The sequence below is a fragment of the Achroia grisella genome, unplaced genomic scaffold, assembly GCF_030625045.1.
Source record: "Achroia grisella isolate CSIRO2021 unplaced genomic scaffold, CSIRO_AGI_Agris_v1 utg1240, whole genome shotgun sequence".
NCBI classification, from domain to species: Eukaryota; Metazoa; Arthropoda; class Insecta; order Lepidoptera; family Pyralidae; genus Achroia; species Achroia grisella.
Genome location: NW_026712603.1, coordinates 753,542 through 763,866, shown reverse-complemented (window position 1 = coordinate 763,866; position 10,325 = coordinate 753,542). Strand labels below are relative to the sequence as shown.

Here is a 10,325-nt window from a genome sequence, read left to right as displayed (position 1 = left end):
AACTGCACCGTATATGATTTCAAATGAAATATAGACCATAATAATATTACGTTTAGTTGATATTGCAATGATAGCTGTAATAAAAAACTGTTTTCATAGTAACAGCGGTCAAAATTACAAATCATTACGGATTGTTATAAAAATGTTTTGCCGCGCCATATGGCTACTTAGGGCCTTGAGTCTTGTAAAATATAATTATCTAATTAAAATATAACATGCATTAGTTTGATTTTGAGACAACAATAAAGCTTAAAAGTTCATTAAAAATACATTATACACAGACATACAGACTAATGTAACGTTTAGTATGTTATAAATATTATGAGATACATTATAGACGACCGACATCGCTTCGTCGCTGAGCATTATTTTGTTAATACTATAAAAATACCTATAATTCTGTCCCCATGATTGGCCCTCACTTTCTGAACATTAAAATAACTTTACAAACATTCATTTATAAGTATTTAATCGTAAAGATGGCAGTTCATTAAAGATATTTTACATAATGATTTTCAATAAAACATCACCTAAATTATTATATAAATACTTCACGCAATTCCCGTAGTATTTAATATTTGTGAATGCAATATTAGAATTTAGAACAAAATAATTATTAAATAATTAGAATCTAGTTATTTTGCCATTGAAAATCATAATAATATATATATGTATCCAAACAACACTTTTTATTAATAGAACCTAGAATATTATTTCAAACTTTTGTGTTATTAGTTTACACAAATCACAATTTATAATATTGTGTTCTTTATAGTACAAGTAAAAAATTTTACTACTTGCACAGTACAAATCTATGGCAGTGTGACAAATTTATTATGCTGATTATATTTAAAAAATAAAATAATATGGTTCTATAAACCATACAAATGTTAAAACATGTCATCATAAATATCTACTGTGCTTGTTATTGGAAGGTACCTTTTGCTATATAGATATATTAATTTCATTATTATTCAAAATACAATTTGTAATTCCGTATAAATTTGACAGTGCCGTTACATTTGTTATACATTTTAAATTCTGTTTAGAAGTTGTCTCTCGCTATACATTTCATTCCTACATAAAATAGGAATTGTTCGAATTTTAATTATGTTTTTTACTTTACAACCTGTATTTTATTAAGTTTTTTAATAAAAAAATTATTGTTAGTATCCAAATGTAATAGTTTTGACCTATCAACATCTAACAGGACATTAAGTAGAAAGAGTGATGTATTTTCTTACCTCCTTCTTTCCACTTATCGTCCTAAAAACGAGACAAGGTATAGAACACTTTCAAGGAACTAAATTGACCGATACTTTTATTTTATATCTATGTTTTTTTAACGAAACCCCAAAACAGAATGTAAAGTTAACCTGATTACGGCATTGTTTAGAAGACAAATTGTATTTTAGAGCAATCTCGGAGCTGGCAAATCACAAAAACAATTGAATTTGAATATTCCTGAGTATTTTTTTTTCCCGAATTACTCTTAATATTATTGGCCACAGCTGGCCTTTAGAGCTTCACCAGACTACTGAATGCTTTTTCCTGAGTACGTATTTTGAATACAATATTAATCATTCATAACTATTTATTATTGAATTATGTAACCATAAACCTTTAATAAGTTTATGGTCATATCATGATTATAATACATTTAAAAATTTAAATATGATTTTAAAAAATACCATGTAAAAACTAGCACACTCAGAGAATAAATATGACTGTCAGGGACCATAGCTAAAATTTCGCGATTTAATACTAAAATTGAAATATGATGTCACAAATCTAAGACTTAGGTTCACGATACTTTTTAATGTGTTTAGTTGGTGATTCCTTCAAGCCCTTATTAAACAATGTCACACTTTTATGACGTCTTGATCCTCTGACATGTGACAATTTGTGAACGGTAATATTGGAATAGAAAAAAACATGAAATTATGTTTTAAAATAGAAATAATCTTTATTAATATAATCACTTTTGGATAGTCGTTATATTTTGATTCTACCACTCATTCGGATCACAAGAAGAATGAGCAAGAAACTTGCTAGTTGCTCTCTTGTTAAGGACAAAAAAGATACAATAGCAATACTCTAAGAGATATTCAAATTAATTTGTGTTTGAATTTAACAGCTCTGGTTATATACTGTGACAGCATTCGTACAAATACCTAACGCTAAAACAAAAGAACACCAACATTAATGGTTCACGCTAGAAGATTTTCTCACTAACTCCCACCTTGTACCACGTAAACGTAAAACCGTTTATACATTTAAATCTAAACAAATAAATTCAATAACGTCACATGGACTAGCCACTTCGATCTCACACACACATTTAGAAAATTGTGATAGCACATAATTGTTTGTAAAAGTTTAGTTTGTTGTAATTTCGACCTTAGATCCACCACTCATGTCACAAAATCAGCCAGCTACGTAGCGGTTCAGCAATGGTTATACGCTCAACATTTACGGCAGTATTGGTTTTGTATAATTTACAAATTTTGTAGTTAATTTAAAGTAAATTTAAAGTTAAAAACATTATTTTCTGTTCCATAACATGCTCTGCGGTATTGGTTTTGCGTATTTTACATACCCGCGTTTTCGTCCGCGTAGATTATTGATCTTGACCAAATAATACAAAAAAAAATATAATCTAACCCAGTAAAAGCCGAATAAAAAAGTTTCATCCTTCTAGCTTCAAAAATGACGAATTTACATACAGAATTCCATAACTAAAAATTCCCGAAATAAAATGTATTTTTAAGGCTGATTGATGATTGATCAGTCTTAAAGATAAGTTTCAAGTTTCTAACTTTGAAAATCGTCATTGTTAAAAATAAAATTGATTTTTTTTTTAAATATTATTCATGTCAGATAGGTTATCTGAAAGGTTACAAACAAAAAGGGGTTTATTGCTTTGAGAAAAATTGAGCGTATAACAATTGCATAATTGTCCCCCGTACGTTTAGGATCATTAATCGGCGCTAGAACAGAGTCCCAAACCTGGAGGGAGTGGGCCTTTGTCATTCCTGCGGGCAACTCTGTACAAAAGAGGCCGGAAAGAGTCCGGTGCGGCCAGTTCTTTGAAGCGTGCCCTTGTACCAGCCATCGCCACGCTTCTTCGATACTATCACGATATCGTCCACTTTTAATTCGAGTTCGTATTCCGAGTTTGGTGGGTAGGGAACGATGCACCGAAATCTGTGGAAACATGCATTATTGTTATTATCGAGTATCGACTAATATAACAATAAACATCATGGGTTAAAACGGTGTAGTGCCATGGTTACCACTGGAATACCCACGTATTACACAGTATACAAAGCAAGCTGCTTGGCGGCAGAAACAGGTGAGATAGTAATACAGTGGGTATCGCCTGTTTCTGCCGCCAAGCAGTTTGCTTTGTATGCTGTGTTTTGGCTGTGTAATATATGAATTTATAATAATAGTATAAAATGAAGTCGCTTCCACTGTCTGTTCGCTTAGATCTTTTAAACTACGCAACGGAATTTAATACAATCTTTAGCAATAGTGACTGTAGCAGTCACTCAAGAGAAAGGTTTATATGTGTAATACATGTCCATCAGTGTGAAGCTGGGGCGGGTAGGTACTTTATAATAAATCCCAGTGGTCGAATTTCAACCATAATTAATTTAACATCCAGTAAGACTACAAATGATTATGATGATTAAAGACAAACAATATTAATCTATTCTCAATAACAATAAACAAAAGAGTATATATGCGTGCGTGGGTCAAATATATGATAGTGTGTGTCATGTTTTTTTTTATTGTTTTAATGATTTTTTACGCGTAATTAAATAAATATATTAGTATTCTGCATACCCTCTCTATATAAACAATAAGTGTGCAATTTTTCATACTCCTACGTCCGTACAATTTTTGTAAAAAGGGATACAAAGTTTTTGCTTGACGTATATATAGATTACTTAAATCGTAATGGTTTCTTGAATGAGACGGATGTTTCAAATAAGACGTCAACCACTACAAGACATAAAAGGTGGACACTTCAAGCTTAAAATAAGTAATCACCTCTCTTTCACTAGCTGCGAGTGATGACGGTCACGCTCACGGTCACGTCGCGTCGCCGTCACGTCGAGTGATTGCGACTTGCGATGTTGCGACTGCCATGGACCATCGCTCGCACTGCAACATACAACATTCATAAAGTAAATGTGAATTGGACTCTCTTCTCCGCAATCATCTGGGCCGTTGTTACTAAAGTAGCCAGCCGAAGTTACTCAAGTAGCCAACCAAGCTCCTCCCAGAAGCGCAGAATTCTCCTGGTGTTTTCAGAGGCTTCACGGAGCGACCTCACTATTCCTAGGATTTGAGCTCGTTGTGTAGCTACGCACTCCAGGATTACGGGAGCGGCAATTAATATGTACCTTCACGACTATTACCTCACATGGAATAGTCAGAGGCATTGTCACACACAAGCCACGCTAGTAATTGTCCCACTGCTCGAGCTTTGCTTTCTCTGGAACTCATTTTTGGGTAAGGTCCAAGCCTGACGTCTACACAAAAACCTTGCCTTATTTAATAAATAAATTTTGAATATACCTGTCTTTATATAGCTAATAGTTTTAAGGTATAAACGTGTTGGCAATTAGTTCTAAGTTTATATTGTATTCATATATGAAATAAATAAATACATAAACGTCGTGGTGACAGCAATACTTGACATGCCTACATTTCGCTCAGTATATTTGAAGGAGGAGACAGCGCTTAATGTTATATCTTATATTTATTTTTGTTTATTAGCACTGCTTTCATCACTCTAGAGTCATTCAGAAATGTTATAAATTGACATACAAAGCTTTGTAGAGTTCGACTTATTCTAACTGATGACCTTTACGTGGGGTATATAGGATCTAAATATAAATAAAATTTGTTTAACTTTAAGTTGCATGCATTCATAACATTTTATAAAGTCATCCCTTTATTCATAAAAAGGCTAGTCTTCTAAACCTGTTTTAACTATTGAAGTGTCATTGCTGTCTTACCCAATATTTTCTTCTTAAATTCATTAAAGTTATTAAACACTGTAATAGTCAAAATAGGTTTTTAGGTTATAGTTTCTTTATTAATTAAGGAGTATATGTTAATAATAATTAATATATTATGTATATGTATAACTAAAAAATAAATACAAACATAATACAAGTGACTATGCTACATACACATACAATACATATATGCGGTTTCACATAAATTCAAACCAAAACAGTGATTGAATGCTAAATTAATGACACAAATCATTCACACAGAATAATAGTTCTGCTTTAAAAACATGTTGTTTATTCATCTGTAACTTAATTGTATATCCATCTGTCTGTACAATTTTAGCTACTAAATCTTATGTAAATGATTTGTAAATATAGCGTAGCTGTGATACAGAATGGGGAAACAAACAAGCAAATCAAACATAATTATATAGAAATAAAACGTATACTTACAAATTTTCAGAAGTATATAATGATGTACATTTGTTTATAATTCGGCAAATAGGCAGTAGATAATGTCAGGATTGCAAACTCGTTCGATAATTACGGGAGCGTACAATAATTTACATTTTTTTTTACATTTCTAAATACGATACTTTTATCATCAAAACGATAACGGGTAACACTGAGCTGTGTGGTGTGGGGTGTATTTACCCCAGACGGTGGTAACACTGAGGCTTGTTGGGTGCGGTGTACCCACCACAGATGGTGGTAACACTGAGCTGTGTGGTGTGATGTGTACTCATCGCAGACAGTGGTAACACTGAGGTGTGTTGGGTGGGGTGTACTCACCGCAGACGGTGGTAACACTGAGGTGTGTTGAGTGGGGTGTACTCAGCGCAGACAGTGATAACACTGAGGTGTGTTGTGTGGGGTGTACTCACCGCAGATGGTGGTAGCACTGAGCTGTGTTGTGTGGGGTGTACTCACTGCAGATGGTGGTAACACTGAGGTGTGTTGTGTGGGGTGTACTCACCGTAGATGGTGGTGATGGTCGTGGAGGACGGCGGCCAGCGCGGGCCTCTCCTTGTGCCGCAGCCGCTCGCTGGCCGGCAGCGCGCGCAGCAGCTGCGACGGGCACGAGCCCGACCTGCGCCACCACCACCGGTCACCATCGACAAGTCCACACGCTTTTTTATTACGTTTATTTAAAGAAAAGTACTAGCTGTGTAGACTTGTAGATAAACCGTTTGGCACACAGACGTAGATTTTAAGACGCCCCAACTGTATTTATTTTGCATATGTATATATTATACTAAGAGCAAAAACTATTAACTTATGCACTTAAAAAAAATTGAAGATCTATTTTCAAAAATCGTCTAATGTTTTGTTTGAGTGTTAGACTTTATGAATAACGGAACTGTATTTAATAGATAAATATTTGATTTATTTTGTTACTCAAGTAGCTTTAAATACGGAATTATGAACAATATTTATATAAAGAGCAACAAGTTTCTTGTTCGTTCTTCTTGTGATTAGCCTGCTTTCTGAATGACCGGTAGAATGAAAAAATATTATATTAACTGACTATTTAAAGTATAAAGTTAATTTTTTAATAACATATTTTACACTATTAGTATTAACATAGGATAGAATTTAACCATTTTGGAATATTTAAATAGATTAATTAAATAATAAGTTTTTACTTGATTGTAAAAATAAGTATGTTTTGTACTGCATATGGTTAAAGAATATGTTAAAGGTTGACTTTATTAACAATTTATGCTTTTATAAAGTAGCTTACATTTAACAGATATAAATAAATCACACTAAACAACTCTTGTATATTATAAAATTAAAAAGTTATGTCATAGACAAAATAGTTCACAAATACAGCTCAGTTTTCATACACACTGGAGTAGTTGAGGCGTCTAAATTTATCACGTCTGTAGTTTGGTAGTTAACAAGTGAGAGACAAACACATCGCAAAACATGGTGATGAGTGCTGTTAACCCGGTTAGCGATATATCAGGGTACTGTGATATTAAGATCTTCCTATTCTCAGATAAATCATGGTACATGTTGTGAAATAACAGTTAACTTTTAAATATATAATAATGACTCTGTTTATTTATATTATAAAAAATATTTTTAAGTTTATTTAAGATCACTGCCTAACTACATCCTACCAGAGTTACCTACTATAAACTCAAATTCAAATACAAAATAATTTATTAACAAAGAACATTTAGGCCCCTTTTGCATGTCATCTTTTATCACTTTCCCTACCTTCCAGTTCGGCTAGCTAGTTCAGTCAGAACTGGCATTAAACTCAACTGGTAAAACTCAACTAAAAAAGTTTTATGTCATTATTATTATCTTTAGTCAGTTATACTACATACCTGCGAAAAATACCTACTAAAAGTTCAGTTGATTATCTCTTTATGGGTTATTTATATTATTTCAAGCACAAGTACCATTTTTCAATCAGTTAATCCAACGGGAAAACATGAAACATGTACACGGCAGTAACTAGTTTCTCCAATAAAGGCCTACGAGTCTAGTGTAGAACTACAGTAAAAATAAAAATGTAAATGTGAATCAAGAATAAATATTATTATAATATATTATATATCAGTTACCCATTAAAATATTTAAGTACAATGTCTATAAAAAAAAACTAACATAGCCTATTTAAATGTAATTAAGGTATATTACAATTTTTTTGGATTTGTATATATCTTAGAGATAAAAAGACTCATTTTTCTTTAAACACTCCAATAATTACAATAATACTTTTAACACCTGATATAACGCTTATATAGTAAACATGTTAAACACACAAACACATGCGCATACACACAGACCTAGTCACAAACATTATACATACACGTTTTAGGACTTGTGCAGGACAAAAATGTTACCTTTACTATACTGTGTTGGATTCTGTAATATATTTCTCTAAATCTATCTCTAAAACTCATTAACTTTATGTTTGCACCTATCACTTATAAGCGGTAAAATAGGTAATAACACATTTAAAATTAATATTTTTAATCTTTAGCGATATTTTTTATCTTTACTTTCTCTAGAAGTATAAATATAGATACCTAAAGCTAGTCTGAAAGTGATTGCTTAGCTTACCTTTTGTAACAGTTAATGCGTAAATATGCATTGTATTTCAATTATTTGCTGTATTTTGTGCAATAATTAAATATTTTATTCTGTATACTCTATAAATAAAAAATATATAATATACATGATCGATATTGTTACTTCTATGTCTTGCTTATTGTTTTTATATATAATTTTAAACATATAAGATTATGTATTATTTTATATTTATTATAATATAATTATTACAATATAATAGAATCATTATAACCATATCAATCTCATTTGTCAATTGCAATTTTTTTTTATAATAAACTTAATTTACAAAATTTTAACTATTTATACACCTAAATCTTCCTCAGAAATTGATATATGAAAAGCGCATGAAAATCCGTTCAGTACTTTTTGAGAATATCGTGAACATAACTAACAGCCGAGGTAGAGAATATATATATAGATATAAAAATATATATATATTATCATGTTTCAAGTAATATTTATTATATTTTCCCGCTTGTAATTCGTAGGATTAGGTCATTTAGCGAAATTTGTAGCAACAAGGTTTCACTATGACATACCAATTTTTTTATTACCCTGTATAACATTTATACTATATGTATATTGGTGTAAATATCCAAGTACATCCTTCTCATTCCTACCTGACATGTACAGGGTGATGCTGCGCAGCCAAGTTGAGCATGAGCGAAGTGCCCGGCCCGTCTTCAAACACAGGATTATCCATGCTGTAACCGACTGGTGGGGGAGATTTACACTTCTTCATAGCAGCCAATCGCTTCATTAGACTAACGCCGGTGGATATAGATGACTTTTCTGCTTTTGATTTTTCTTTTGACTGCGAAATGGGGAAGGATATGTTAGAATAGCTTCTTGTTAGTTCTGAATCGAAGTAGCTAGGTGAACTAAACGGTGAATTAAAATTGTGATAAAAAGTTATGAAGTTTGTATATGAATATATGTATATAACGTTTCATTTGACTGGATATTAAATATATTTTATACCTATCTTCACATGTCTTTGTAGAAAATAACAATAGAAATATTTTTTGTGTTGAACAATTTTTTTTAGCACAGACGGCATTACCGTGTGTACTGACTTGACTAAAGTACCATGCCTGTATAACTCATTAATATTAATGCCATATCTCAAACCGGAACACTGCTTACAAAACTAACTGCCTGAAGCTAAAACAGAGGTACCTACTACATACTGTACCTTAACGAAATAAGGGTTAAAATATCAATCATAAACCTTTAGAAATGTATAAAATGTTACCTTTTCAGATCTAGGAGTGATTTGTTGTTGCTGAGACTGCGGACTCCACTGATACGTTAGTGGTTGCGCTGTAATGTAATAAAAAAAATATTAAAATAATACCAGAATACTTTCACGACAGTGACCACAAATGGTATGGTCAACTGTCACGTGGCGAACACATCTGACATGCCTTTATCTTACTGTTTCAATGTTTGTTCATAAACATTGTACTTTACAAAACTATTTTATGACGCTTTTATTTTATGATTATTACAATTTCATATTACTTCAAGCATGTCCGACAGCCATGCTAAGAATACAGACTACCATCAGAATACAGATTATACAAGACCTGGAAGTGTATAGCAAATAAAAAAATATTTATTACACTGTTGTGACGTGACAAAGAACGTCAAACGTTCGAATTAGTGACTGTCAAAGGGAACATCAAGTTCCGGATTTTTCTACATCATAATATGGAAGAGGACACTGACATCTGAAACACAGGTATTATCTATACCTACCTCAGAAGACAGGGGCTTCATAAAATTATTTGTACAAAATATGTGAAATAAATAAATACACACATATATGTATTAAATTGAATGATATTCTAAATGAAAAATATATTCCCAATAACATGCAATTTAACTGTTATAATATCTTATATAAAAACGAAAAGAAAATATATGTATATTAATGAGCAAATATATAATAAATAGGAAAAAAAACAAGTAAAACAAGAAAAAACGGCGGCCTCAAATTGCTTTGAGGCCGCCTTTTGTTTGCATATTTTTCTTTTTTTTTCTATTTGTAATTATTTGGTTTTTTTGTGCACAATAAAAATTATTATTATTATTATAAAACATAGTGCCGACGCCAAATAATGCATAATGAATATACTAAGTATGAACTAAGAGTTAAGTTGTATTCGTTACACTCAATAAATATTTGTACGCTTT

General features: G+C 31.7%; 1 protein-coding gene across 1 annotated transcript in view; it reads right to left on the bottom strand.

Annotated features, from left to right (window-relative positions):
• Positions 1–2,791: 2,791 nt before the first annotated feature.
• Positions 2,792–10,325, bottom strand: part of LOC131854576 (E3 ubiquitin-protein ligase SH3RF1) — a 47,672-nt gene continuing 40,138 nt past the window's right edge. The window contains exons 13-17 of the mRNA XM_059205692.1: positions 9,382–9,449; positions 8,747–8,940; positions 6,010–6,123; positions 4,060–4,173; positions 2,792–3,207 (exon numbers count right to left, since the gene is read on the bottom strand). Of these exons, the coding sequence (XP_059061675.1) occupies positions 3,030–3,207; positions 4,060–4,173; positions 6,010–6,123; positions 8,747–8,940; positions 9,382–9,449 (668 nt within the window). The 3' untranslated portion in view covers positions 2,792–3,029. The remainder of the gene's footprint in view (positions 3,208–4,059; positions 4,174–6,009; positions 6,124–8,746; positions 8,941–9,381; positions 9,450–10,325) is intronic.